The sequence below is a fragment of the Lutra lutra genome, chromosome 11 (assembly GCF_902655055.1).
Source record: "Lutra lutra chromosome 11, mLutLut1.2, whole genome shotgun sequence".
In the NCBI taxonomy this organism is placed as follows: Eukaryota; Metazoa; Chordata; class Mammalia; order Carnivora; family Mustelidae; genus Lutra; species Lutra lutra.
In genome coordinates, this window is record NC_062288.1 from 76047392 (window position 1) to 76062158 (window position 14767).

The 14767-nt window shown below is 36.5% G+C and overlaps 1 protein-coding gene across 5 annotated transcripts in view; it reads left to right on the forward strand.

Annotated features, from left to right (window-relative positions):
• The window catches only part of CFTR (CF transmembrane conductance regulator), a 166767-nt gene that overhangs the window by 62560 nt on the left and 89440 nt on the right, over positions 1 to 14767 (forward strand). For all 5 annotated transcript variants that reach the window (XM_047695523.1, XM_047695520.1, XM_047695521.1 and 2 more), the window contains exon 11: positions 6393 to 6584. In XM_047695523.1, the coding sequence (XP_047551479.1) occupies positions 6393 to 6584 (192 nt within the window). The remainder of the gene's footprint in view (positions 1 to 6392; positions 6585 to 14767) is intronic.

The following is a 14767-nucleotide window of genomic DNA, read 5'->3' on the forward strand; positions in this document are numbered from 1 at the left end:
AAAGGAGGGAAGGAGCACTGAAGCTTCAAGATAAAAATGTATGTAAAAGTAGAAATTAAGAAACATTTTTGAAACACATTCATTAATATCTAATATGGGAAGAACGATATATTTGGAGAATTTAATTTTAAACTTGGGAAACAAAATGCTGCAGAAAATATCTAGTTGTTAAATTTGGTGTCCACAACGCTACTAATGCAATTTGGTTGTTTCTCTCTCCAGTTATGTTTTTTACATGTGAAACAGGTTTTTTATTTTATTTATTTACTTATTTATTTAGAAATAGGCCTTTTAAATAAAGTAGTTGTAGTTGTATATTTTCTTCTTAGGAGAACTTATTCCTCCTTTTAAGTATTATTTTTCCTTCTATTTCTTATATAGTATTAGTAGTAATTTTCACTATTAAAATAAAAAGATAACCATAGTCTCTCATTGGTTTGAAGAGGTGGGGGGGTAGGAGGTTGGGGGAACCAGGTGGTGGGTATTAGAGAGGGTACGGACTGCATGGAGCACTGGGTGTGGTACAAAAACAATGAATACTGTTATGCTGAAAATAAATTAAAAAAAAAAAAGATTAAAAAAAAAGAGATAACCATAGGAGGAGCTGTTCATCAGCAAAGTATCGATGATCTAAACAAGAATGTTTGCTGCTGAGAGGTAATTGTATTTCATGTAATTCTTAAAATTCTGTTTATAGGCTTAAAGTTACTTCTCTGAAAGGTATACAAAAATAGATTTGGACTCACAAATTGCAAGACTTACCAACAATTAAATTTCAGGCAATTCTATTAAAAATTGGTGAGCAGAAAATTGCTGGCTGGAGTTGAATTTGCATCTTCTGAGAAGTTGCTCTGAAGACCGAGTCTAAGGAAAGCAGTGGTTCCTTCGGGATACGTTTGAGGGTTTGGCAGCTCAGTCCAGGAGGGAGGCTTTTCATAGTATTAGGAATGGAGTATTTTATAATCTACCAGACAGAAGATCTAGCTAACATATAAGATTGAATAATTGCAAATATTAGTATTTGAAGTCAAATCCCATCTCACCCAGTTTGATATATCAAAAGCCCTCAAGATAACTGAATAATTCTTCTACTTGTATGACTTAACCTAGTATGTTTGCTGAGATTTTATAGCATAGAGGTATTCATCACAACATTGTTTGAATAAAAAAAATTGGAGGGACCCCTAAATATCTACTATTAAGGAATCGATTAGACAAATTTTAGTGTAGTGATAGAATGGCATGTTATTCAGTCAGTAAAAAGGATGTTTAAAATGGTTGTGAAGGATACGTATTTATATATTGTTAAGAAAGAACAAGTTATAAAATATTATATACATAATGATTTGTGTTTTTAAAAGCATGTATATATGTATATGTGTGTCTGGAAGGATATTTATGGATCAAGTGGCTATCTCTGAGATTTTGGGTATATTTTGATGAGATCGGGCATGTTCAGGGTGGTATGGCTGTAGATAATTTCGGGTATGTTTTGTATCTCTAGATTTTCCAAAGTTACAACAATTTATATCTATATTAATATATATTATTTTCTTTAAACACTAAGGTCAGGTTTAATTTTATCCCTCTTTCTTGTTACAATTATCTAGACTCTAAGGGAACCATGTCTCCTTTACTCTGTATTCCAAGGAGTATCTTAGCGGTTGATACAAATTTATTTAATTGAACAATCTTTGGGAAAACAGATTTTTTGTTCTAATCCACATTAAGTGTCTTTCATCTATGAAACCTCTGTGAATTGTTGTAATTAAGCAAAATTGGTATAAGAGTCTGCAGTACTGGGTACACTTGACTGAAGGCTTGGTAAATAATTTTTATATATTTCATATATAATATAGTTATTTTAGTATTTGTATTATATCAATAAATATTAACATTAATATATAATATAATATAAATATATAATGTAAATATATGCATTTAACAAGGATAGTAAGATCTTTTCCATTTATAAAGCTCATCTATAGTAAGATATTGTTTCTAAAAATATTTAAAAATAACTATTTTTTCTAGCTTTAATTTTTTTTTTTAAAGATTTTATTTATTTGACAGAGAGAGAGAGATCACAAGTAGGCAGAGAGGCAGGCAGAGAGAGAGAGAGGGAAGCAGGCTCCCTGCTGAGCAGAGAGCCCGATATGGGGCTCGATCCCAGGACCCTGAGATCATGACCTGAGCCGAAGGCAAAGGCTTTAACCCACTGAGCCACCCAGGCGCCCCTCTAGCTTTAATTTTTATACAAAAGGATTTTACATAGAAATAACGTATTTTAGATTTTTCTTCATATAATAAAAATTACAAAATATACCGAAATCTATAACATAAAGAGGTCTGTTACTTAATCCTGCCTTCTTCCTAATGTATTTTAGGTGATATTATTATTTATTAAAATTTAATTGACAATTAAAAACTTTAGAAAATTAGGGGCACCTGGGTGGCTCAGTGCGTTAAAGCCTCTGGCTCCGGCTCAGGTCGTGATCTCAGGGTCCTGTGATCCAGCCCCTCTGCTCAGCAGGGAGCCTGCTTCCTCCTCTCTCTCTCTCTCTGCCTGCCTCTCTGTCTACTTGTGATCTCTGTCTGACAAATAAATAAAAAGAATCTTTAAGAAAAAAAAAACTTTAGAAAATTAGAAGATATAAAAAGTTGAAAAATTTCCCTTTCAGTCTATTTCTGCTCAGTTTTCACCACTTTTTCACTCACTTTTCACCAATCTCTCCCCCAACCCACATAGCCAATTTTAATCTTTTTGAATATATATATATATATAAATAACTGCATAGTATTCTACTGTACAGGTGGATGTTATATGATGTAATGAATCATCAATTGATTGATATTTGGGTTATTTCCAGAGTTTTGCTAACTCAAAATGACACTGAATATCCTTGCACACATGTCATTTAGCACATCTGCAAGTGTATCAGTAGGATAGCTTCCTTGAAATGGTAAAGCATTTGTGTATTCATTGGGCTTCTATCCCTGAAGATTGCACTAATCTATGTGTGTACCATATGATCTATGTAAAAGTGTGGATTTCATCGTAGCATCACCAGCAGATGATGTTATCTAATTTTTAATTTTTTTCCAGTCTTACTATAGGGGCGAGTGGCATATCCATGTATTTTTAATTTGGGTTTTTCTCTCTTTTTTTGAAATTTGGGTTTTTCTTATTATGAATAAAGTACAGTATCTTTTCATATGTTTAAAGGTCTCCTCTATTTTCATTTTTGGTGAAATAACTATTCACATACTTGGTACATTTTTTAATGGATTTGCTTCCTTTTTCCTTTTGATTTTAGAATCATTTCTTTAGAGAGAAATTATTTTTTTGTGTGTTCTAAGTTGTAAAGTTTTACTTCAATTTTCCACTCTTTTCTTTAGCTTTCCATGCATAAGTTTTTTTAAAAATGAGGTTTAATTTATCTTTCATTGCGTGACTTCTGGATTTTGAGTTATAGGAAGGCTTTCTTACTCCATAGTGTTTTTTTTTCCCCTTTAGGCATCCCCCAGTGTTTTCTTTAAGGACTTATTTTTGTACTTTTTCTTTGACCTATTTGGAATTCACCATGAATATAGTATGAGGTATAAACACAATATTTTTGTTAGCCCTCTGGATGGCAGTCCAGCTTCCAACACCATTTATTGAATAATCCATCTTTCCCCACTGATTGTAGATGCCACCTTTATTGAATACTAATTCTTTTGTGCATTTGGATCTGGTTTGTAGTTTTATTTCTGTTCCATTGGTTTGTTTCTTATATAATAGTAATTCATTTTTCAAGTTATTGAGCCCTTATAATTTAATATAATGTATCATATTCTTAACTTATATCATTTAACAAATTTATTGAGTCTCTACTTTGTGCCAAGTATTATTCTAGGCCCTTAAGATATAGTAGTGAACAAAACCTACAACATATTCTCATCCCCATCTAAGGAACTCACATTTTATGGGAAACAAACAAACAAAAAATGAGTATATGTAATATCACCTGATGGAAATTGCTATAAAGATAAAGCAGAGAAAAGAATATTGGTGATAGGGGTGCAATTTTAAATAGGGGAGATAGAGAAAGCCTCACTGAAAGCCTCACTGAAAGGTAACATTTGAGCAGACACTTGAGGGAGGTGAGGGACAAGGTCATGTGGATTAACTACAGAAGAGTCTTGCAGAGAGAGGGTGGAGAAAGCCTTGAAATAGAACTTAGCCTGTATGGTTCACAGAACAGCAAGGAGGACAGTGGGGTTGCCACAGTCAGCCACAGAGGGTAGAGCCATCAGAGGAGTAAGGTTGGCTAGACCAGTACTTGGGCTTTTCTAAAAGAGCCTGAAGCGCCTTACAAAGGGGCTTGTAAAGAGTGAGGCTTTTCTTTCTGAGGAAATGAGAGTCCATTGGAAGGTTTTAAGAGAAAAGTAATATGATTGGACTTAGGTTTTGATGGGGCCGCTTTGAAAATAGGTTTTAGAGAAACAAGGGCAGAAGCAAGGGGAGCTTTGAAGCAGTTGGGAGTTTTGGGGCTAATTGGGCAGGAGATTATATTGGCTTAATCCAGGTAATGATGGAAGTAGTAGTCAGATTCAGGACATATTTCTCTCTTTCTTTCTTTCTTCCTTCCTTCCTTTCTTTCTTTCTTTCTTTCTTTCTTTCTTTCTTTCTTTCTTTTTAAGATTTTATTTATTTATCTGACAGAGATCACAAGTAGGCAGAGAGGCAGGCAGAGAACGAGGAGGAAGCAGGCTTCCCGCTGAGCAGAGAGCCCGATGTGGGGCTCAATCCCAGGACCCTGGGATCATGACCTGAGCCGAAGGCAGAGGCTTTAACCCACTGAGCCACCCAGGCGCCCTTCAGGACATGTTTCTAAGATACCACAGAATTAGATTGAAGGTGGCGTATGAAAAAAACGGAGATCAAGGATGAGTCCAAGGGTAACTGGAAGCTTGAAGGTACAATTACCTGAGAAGATTATGGGAGAAACTTATGCATTTAGTTTATAATGCATATTCAACATCCAAGTTGAGATGTTAGTTGGTTATACAGGTCTGGTTTCAAGGGAATGGGGTCTGGCAGTGAAACAACTTGAGGTCAAATGAGATTCTGAAGGACAGAGTATGGATAAAAAGGGAAAGGGGTCCAGGTGTGAGCCCAAGGACCTTCCAACTTTTAGAGGTGCAGGAGGTGTTTTGTCATAGAGATTATATTTATAATAACTTTATGTTAAATCTTCAGGGTTTTCTTTCCTTGATTTCCTGATGTGAGCTCTGATAAAATCAATGTTTTTTCTTTCTCTGCTGCCTCCTTTTCCTCTACACCATTTTAGTCAGTCGTGTTATCTTTCTTTCTTTTTTTTAAAGATTTTATTTTTTTATTTGACAGAGATCACAAGTAGGCAGAGAAGCAGGCAGAGGTGGAGGGAAGCAGGCTCCCTCCTAAGCAAAGAGCCAGATCCCAAGACCCTGAGATCATGATCTGAGCGGAAGGCATCGGCTTAACCCACTGAACCACTCAGGCGCCCTTGTGCTATCTTTCTTAATGCTTTATCTTTGTATTGTTAAATATGCTTATGCTTCTGTTACCCACTGTGTTACGTTTAAGTGGTATCCTTTGACTTCCAGCTTTTCTTGATAAGGCAATCAGCAAATTTCCTTTATACTCTCTTTCCTTTGTTTTGTTTGTATTTTACTTAAAACTTTTCCTATTGTCAGGGCATATAACGTATTTAAATTATCTTCTTCAACTCTAATTCCCACATTAGTTTAAATTTTAGTTCACAGTCTTTTATATAAAGTCTTTGCTCACTGATAGTCCTTTTGCTGAAGCTTCTTCAGTCATTTCTTGGATGATTTTGTCCTTGTTTCTTCAAGAAGGGCTCATGGAAACAATATTATCTTTTTTTTTTTTTTTTACTAATCTCTTCTTTGTTAGATGAAGATCAAAATGAATCTACATTGTTGGTTTAAATAAATGGACAGAATTTATTTAAATTGTGATTAAATAAATGAATGCAGTTAAATCACAAAGAACAGCACCCAACATAGACCGAGTATCAACAAATATTAGCTGGTATTTATCTTTCCCTGATGTTCTCCAAACCTATCCCAATGATCTGAATCAGTGGCTCCATCCCTGTGAACCTCTACTACAACACTTACACACTCCACTGTATATGTCTCTTTTATTCCTCTTTGTATCTTTTGTGCATAGCAGCAAATCCAGAATAGGAAGTGCTTAATAAGTTTTGAATCAAATGAATTAATCTGGAATCCTTTAAAATCAGAACAACTATATCTGCTTAGGATAATAGCTGGAGGCAGGTATATTCTGAGAATGATTTGATCAAGTGATTTAATTTAATAACCGTGGTTTTTGTTTCCAGACTTCACTTCTGATGATGATTATGGGAGAGTTGGAGCCTTCAGAGGGCAAAATTAAGCACAGTGGAAGAATTTCATTCTGCTCTCAGTTTTCCTGGATCATGCCTGGCACCATCAAAGAAAACATCATCTTTGGTGTTTCCTATGATGAGTATAGATACAGGAGTGTCATCAAAGCATGCCAGCTAGAGGAGGTAAGTAACTATGTGACATAATTCTGACTATGCATATGAAATCTTTAAACTACTTAAGACATATAATTAAGCCCCTATTCAATCAGTCAGTCTACATATATTAACCAAATTTCCAACATGGGCAAAGTACTCTAAGTAAATCCACTAATAAAATATGTATGTCTAATAAATATATGACCACTAATAAAATATATGACCCCTGCTCTAGGAGACTTACAAAAACATAGAGAAGGTACAATTTATTTTTAAAATGATGGGCTGATTTGGTTACAATAAAACCTTTATGAAATGGAGAGAATTTTATTGACTCATTCGTGAGTCATGTGTCCTCAATGGACACTTATATGCATGCATTTTTTAAAAGATGCTTCAAAATTACTTGAGAGGATTTTAATAATTTTAAATAACAACCATAGCCTAGCAGAATGAGCAATGATCTGCCAGTAGAGAATCAGAGATAAAATTGTGATTATATTTTATCCAAAACAAATCTGGGTGTTTTTAGAGACCACAGATATTTGTCTAGGTGGGGACTGGGATATAGGAGTGGTAGTGTCTTGCAAGATAAATCCAAGCCTTATTTATTAGTTGAAAGGTGTTGGAAGGTTTCTGGTGAGCTTTATTATTACTGTTATTATTTTTTGCTTTGAATATACCTTTCCTCACGAAATAATTTTATAAATGGTGATTTGATTCTAACAAATAAAAGTATATTTAACCCAAATAGACCATAGCTGTATTACTAATAATAAATTCAGAACTGTGGGTCCCTCATTCATGAAATGAGCATTTACTAACATGAACATTGCGCTAAGTGTGGGAAAACCAAGCTGAAAAATACACAGTCCATTTTGTAAAGGTTCATGTTATAGTGATCTGTGTTTTAATGAACTATTGTAAGGTATGTGAATTATATCATAATAAAGCTGTTAAAAATAACGAAAGTAAAGAGGATAAGAGGAAGAAGAGCATATTCTTTTCTCATTCTATGACCAACCTCAAAATTATTTTTAATGTGTATAAGTTAGTTTTTTTAGTATATTCATATTTATGGACTATTTCCATCCAAAGGAAAGGCCATCAAATCTTTAATTCCTCTAAAAGTAGTTTCACTAACACTCAGTTTTTTTTTTTTAAAGATTTTTATTTATTTGACAGAGAGAGAGAGAGAGATCACAAGGAGGCAGAGAGGCAGGCAGAGAGAGAGGAGGAAGCAGGCTCCCCGCTGAGCAGAGAGCCCGACGTGGGGCTCAATCCCAGGACCCTGGGATTACGACCTGAGCCGAAGGCAGAGGCTTTAACCCACTGAGCCACCAAGGTGCCCCCTAACACTCAGTTTTCATTTCTTCATACCTACCTTGCCCCCCAGCACACATACCTGGCTCTAAACAACCACTAATCTACCTTGTATCTCTAAAATTTTCCTGTTGTGGACATTTAACACAAATGCAAACATTCAGTTTATGGCCTTTTGTGTCCAAATAAACTTTTAAACTAGAAAAAGTTAAGAAGTCTTCATTTTGAAAACATTTGAGGCTTGCTGCATTTCATAAAAATATAAATAGGATAAGATCCTTATACTTGAGAGGTTCATGGACCAGTAGGGGAAAGAGACATATTAATAAGGAATGTAGTTGGTGCTCTAATAGAAAATGAAAGAGTGATTTCTGTAGGAGTGAAAAGAGGGAGCATAAGAATAGATCTCCCGTCTGCCTGATGTAAAGAATAACCTCCAAAGGTGGTACAAGGATAATGTCCTCTAATAGAATGATTCACTGTGGAATTCCAATGTGACAAGAGTGAAATTGATGGCTTTGGAGGAATTTTTTTGATTAAGAACATTAGAGCTGCCAATAAAGTAGAGAGAAGTTTAGGTTGGTCCGAAGAAGTGGGAGATTGATGAATAAATGGTAACTGGATTATTGAGAAAATTAAATGGGATGAATATAGGGTATGTAACATAGTGTCTGGTGTAAATAAGCTATTCTATAAATATTAGCTCCTTTCTACTTTCTTTTGAGGTGGCGAATACTGCTAGAGAACGTGATGTAAGATAGATGTGTTCTTAGAGTCAGTTCTTATTAGAGAGTGACTACTATGGAAATCAGATGGAACTTGGTATAAATAAGATGGCTATAAAAAGTCATCAATGTGAATTTTAATGATGATGAAAGTCATTATAAGAAAAATGATAAAAGTGGTTATCTGTAAATATGGTAGTTGTTCTTCCTGACCCAAACAGGAGTTAGAGTATCCTGTCAAAGAAACCAGATGGCATTGTACAGTTTAGAGTTCAGGCACATTGTTTCCATGCTCCAGAAATGGCAGTGGGGTTGGGCAGTGATTCTAGTTTCTATGTGCCTTTCACACCCCAAAACACGACTCTGTACCAGACACTGTTCACTGTAGTGGGGTCAGGGCAGGTACAAAATGAAAACATTATTATCCCTCCTCAAATAACTTATGGGCTGGTTGGGGGAAAACATAAAGGAAGAGATAGCAAGTATTGGAATAAAGGTATTCTTAGGGCACTGCGGAAGCCCAGTTGAGGGCTTTCGGTTTGCCTCAGCAGTTCAGGAAAGGCTTTCTCTAAAAGTGGACAACCTGAGGGATGAGTAAAAGTGGGAAGGATATTCTGGACAAAAGGAACTGAGCAGAAACACAGGATGTGAAACCAGTTGGTTAGTGCAGGGAACTGTGTCTTGGTAGAACCAGAATATAACTTGGGGGCACTGAGTGTGGAAAGAGGAATGAACCCATTGGACCACGGCCTGGGGGCCTTGTACACCAGTCTCAGGAATTTGGTCTTGGAGAGCTTTAATCAGGGAAAGAAGGATGCAGGCAGTTTTGTGTTTTTGATATATCACTTGGCTGTAATATGAGAAACAGAATTAAGGTGGGTGCATTTTGAAACTGGGATGGCAGAAAGAATATATATTTTGAAATCTGACAGAGTTGGGTTACTAAAGAAAGTTATTTATTTCTATTATACAGTGAGTTTTGTCCTTTTAATATGGAGATTATATTATTTATTTTGATTTTTTTCTGGCACACCAAAATTACTTAATAAAACAGCCAGTAGTAGTTGTCGTCGTCATCATAGTAGTAGTATTTGCTGTTCTGACTAGAAGGAGACTAACAGGAACTGTTTCAGTAATCCAGATAATGGTTTGGAGGGACAAGAAGAAACAGAAATTAAGCAGAGGCATTGTGAGGAGATCAAGAATGCCATATTTATATACTATTTCCATCCAAAGGAAGAGTATCAGGGAAAATGGGCCTTCAGGGAAGACTGAGAGTTTTTTTCCTGAAGAAATTAGAAGAAGAGATAAATTGGTTTAGGATTAAGGATTCCTTGCACAACAGGAACTGAAAAGGGGGCCAGGTAGGATTGCTATGGGTTTAGGACAGAAGCATGTGAAGGTGAATTACATACAACTGAGACATCTGATCAAGACAGAAAGATCATAAGTCTTACTAATAAGGTTTCCAGTGGAGGACACCATTAGGTAGAATTGAATAAATAACTTTATAATGATGATGACATGCATTTTGCTTCTGTAATGTACACTTCGCTCTTCTTCCCCTTTGCCTTAAATTGTCAAAACACTGAGCTTTTCATTTCTAATGATCTCTGAGTCCTTCCTCCCTCCTGTCCCGCTGACTGTTGCAACTAGGCCTTTCTAGTCATCTTGTAACAGGCAAAAATACATCCAGCACCCTAAATTCTCTGTACTTGGTACTGGCAAATGTAGTGAGTACACTGAATATAGAGCGTGTCTGCTTCTTTTCTTGTTGCTGAATATTCCCTGTATATTGTTATCTATCCAACCACATGACAAATTGCTTGAGAGCTGTGACTCTTAAACATTTATTTTGGTATATTCCGCCCAGGATGTGGAGAGGCAGTCTTGTAAATTCTTTCAGGTGACAGTTCAGCAATATCTTGGAGTAGGCATGCCAGTTATGGAAATCGTTCTCAGCAGCTGTTCCCCTCTGAGTCTCCCAGTCTCAGGGTTGGACGAGATAGTTCCATGGCGGGAGTATGTTACTTAGTAAGGAATAAGGAAAGGAATTACAAGTGCTAGACTATCTTAGTCGAACTCAAAGGTGTCCTCTATTTTCAGTCCCTAAGAGTTTCTACTTTTGGTATTTTTCTTGTTGTCATGAAATAAGTATTCCTCACCTTTCAAGAAGAGGCCAGTGGGGCCCTTCCCAAGGGAGGGTTTTCTTTTTTAAATGTGGAGGAGTTTGGAACTGAGGACCATGAAACTCCCACAGTGTCCCCAAGGGGGAGCAGCTGGTGCCCGCCACAGTCGCCCTGGCAGAGTCCCGCGCAGGGCTCCAGGCCCCCAGTACAAAGAGTCATGAGACCATCTGTTTTCATTTTGACTGCCAGCGTTGATCTGTTTCTGAATGTGCTCCAGCCAGACTTGGAACTGGAGATGAGAACGGGATATTTTCTTCCTCATTTTTGTGTTTTTGTTCAGCTCTAATATCTACAGAGCACTTGCGTATGTAGTGACGCCTGCTGTCAAAGGAGCAGGCAGGTAGGGGTAAATTGGCGTGGATAGGAAATAGCACGCACAACATATTTCACATAGTTTTCTGATTTCAGTCTGCTGAAAACTCTTCCCTCAGAGGGATAGCTTAAAGACTTTATCACGGAGAAGGGCCCGGAGACAGCTCTGTGCTGATAGAATGACTTGTAGTGTGCAGACCCGAGGGAGCAAGTCAGGTGTGGATCCTTCGCCTTCAGCCCTTCTCCTTTACGAATGTCTCCATGTCTTGCTTTATGTTTCCTACTTTGGATCTAGATGATGTTACCACAGATTCCTAGACAAATGTAGAAGTGTTTGTTTTCTTCGTGTTTTTTTTTTTTTTTAAGATACTATTTTATATCCCAGTGCCAATCAACTTATTCTCTTCTTTCCATGTAACCAGACTACCCCTGAGGGTTCTCCTAAATATTTGAATGCTTTTGTAACCAGCCCTGGAAATTTTTGCTAGCTTAAAAAAGATGACTCCGTTTAACTGGGCCCTTGTTAACTTACTTATCTCTTAAGGAGATTGTAACCCTGTTTAGTTATTAAAAGAGGGACAGACTTCACTGTTCTCTTTCTTTATTTTTAGGTTATTGGTTTTTTTCCACACTTCACCAATACCTTACCCTACCATAGAACCCCACAGTTGACAGCAAGAGAATTCTAGGCGGGCTGGTGTTTGGGTAATGGGTAGTTGGACTGACTATATTCAGTGACTCACTCTCTTGTAAAAGTACCTGGGTTTGGCTTTTATGATAGTGTGTGGTGGGGCGTGGGATATGAGAAGAAGCTAAGGACTTAGGATATATAATCGGTTTTCACAAAGTTGTTGAGATCCTTTTGTAACCGCAAAATGGTCTTCATTAAGTATTCGTCTTGGCAACCATTACATATGCATTGTAATAAAAATATTTACTATGTTTGTTGCAGAATTAAAATCTGTTTGTGTTTTCTTTACCACCACTGCTTGGCAGTTTTCATCTTTAAGTCACTAGAAGAAAGCAAATTAGGAGGAAAATTGGCAAGAAGTTGCTAAAGAAAAAAAAAAAACTTGGGAGGGAAATTGGCAAGAAATATGAAAAACTTGGGAGGGAAGTAAGCAAAGAAATGAGTTAATGACGGTTCTGGAAAATAAATTCCATCCTGCAGATACCGCAAGTCTAATTAAATTTGAATTTGACCTCTGGATATCCAGATCTGGCCAAAACTAACCTGTGTGAACAGAGGCTTAACCTTTGGATGGTCAGTCCACAGGAGAATTCAGGAACGTTCATTTGAGAGATCTGTCAATAAAAAGAGGCCATAGGAATTAACATCTGCATTCAGTAGCAGCCAAGACATAATGGAGACATAAAACAGATATTTGAAACACGTTGAACTATGTCCCCTAAGCCAGAATAAACGGTACTTAATGACTGCACCTTGAACCACCTGTAATCTTCTCCTAATAGGTAATTAAGTTGGAAAGCACAGCCATTTATTTACTGTAATATGAAGCAAGTACATTTATTTTATAGAATCACTGAGCCAGAACCTCACAGAAATGCCATAGCACTTCCTGAACTGAACTGTTATTTCACTTCATTTGAGCCCTGAAACTTAAAAAAATAAATTCTAGCTAACATCTGTCGAGAGAGTACATGTTGGCATTGCTGTGCTAAGCACTTTGCACACATTGGTCCATCGAATTCTCACTTTCTTATTATCTAGTGACAGCTTTGCTTAGAGTTTGCTGTCAGAGAGAAACTGTGCTGAATTCTTAAAGTGTGAACCTGGTTTTAGGAATTGAAATTACAAATTCTGGAATTAATTATTAGCTTAACAAATGAGAGTTTTACATCTCTAAAACCAAAATAGCCATAAGACTGCTGGTCTCAGTAAGATTTGGACAAGTCAACAGAACAGTAATATAAAAATTTAATTATAATGGTCTGGGACCAGGCTATCTCAGGAAGAAATAATGAAATGAAGATATTCAAGGTAAGGTTTTTTTTTTTTCAAGGTAAGGTTTTATATTAAAAGACAAAACAAAAAAAAATGACATTTTCCAAAGGTAAAAACCATGATGTATCATCATGTCTATGCTCAAGATTTCACCCCTCCTGAAGAACTGGGATTCTGAGCCATGCACTCTCAGAATTATCTTCTTTGTAGCAGTGGCTAACAAAACAAGATCAAGGGAAGATTTTACACTTATATTTCATACCTTAGAACTCAGTGATGTTCATAAAGGTCTTTGTTAGGAAAGGAAACTTGTTTTTTCTAAAAATTCTGAGTATAAGTGTTCCCTTGACAAAACAGCCCTCAAAATGGCAATTGTATTACCGTTAGTGTCTTTCAGAATAAAGTCTGAAATTTCTATTCAGAAGGTTTAGGTAGGCTTGATTCAAATTTTCTAAATTAAAAAGTTGACTTCAGCAAATATTTGAGTTCCTCTCATGGATGTGTAACATTTTAGGCACTGTGGATGCTGCCTTCAATTATAACAAGGGTCCCTGTCTGCAATTAATTTTTGACTTATAGATATTTGGGGGGAAAGATTATATATATATTCATTTAGTAAATATTTGTAAGTGCAAACATTGAACTAAGTACTTTGCCAAACTCTGGGAATTATTAATGAACAAGACACAATCCCTGTCCTTAAGGGGGTTTTATTCTAGTGGAGATGACCAAGTAAAAACCAGAGCAGTTTGATAAATTCTATGATATTGATTAATATAGGGTCCTTTAATGAGTACAAGGAAGTAACATTTAATCTGATCTTAGAAGTTCAGGCAAGGCTTCCCTGGAGGAAGTGACATCTCAGGTGAGAGATGATGGATGAGCAGGAGTCATTTGAGTGAAGAAGAACAATGAGAACATTCCAGAAAAAGAACAGAATGTACAAGGCCGAGAACCCAGAGGGAGCACTCTATATTTGAGGAGCTATAGTCAGTTCTGTGTGGCCAGAGTGTATAATGAAATGGGCCTGGAGCCAGGAGAGAGCACTGCACTTTTGCAGGAGCTCTAGGTAGGGCAGCAAGACTGGGATCTAGAAAAACAGGGGTATATCATGATAGCTGAACTAGGAGAGGCCAATCAGATCATGGTTTCTATCCTATTTGCCAGCAATTTAAAAAAAGCCAAAAGAGGCAGAAAGACAAAGTCACACCTTTCACTTTGTGTCTCATATAAATCCAGTTGGTGAAATCCACTTCTCAAACAGCCTTCTAGCTGCAGAGGAGTGAGAGAAAGGTGATAATTGGTGGGAGCACAGGGAAGTACCCTGGGAGGAGAGCAAATGGGTCTCTAGCATCCTCCACCGTGGCATTTCTTTATTGGAGGAAGTGTCATAATAAAAACAGTATTTTAGGAAGATTCATCTAATATAATATGCAAATTGGAGGGGGATAATGGAAGTGTTGTGGTTAGAAGTTAATGAAATATTGGCATTCCAATTTTAAAGAAAAGAAGTAAAATTTTTAAGGGACTTGTTGAAGATCCAAAATTGATGGGATCAGCAAGAGAATCCAAGTCTTCTGACTCATTTTTTTTTTCTGTACTCTATTAGGGTTATTTCTTATTAGAAAAGAAACTCTAGATTAGACTCTAATGACTTATCCATTGACTATTGCTGACTATAAGTTAGAACTTTAG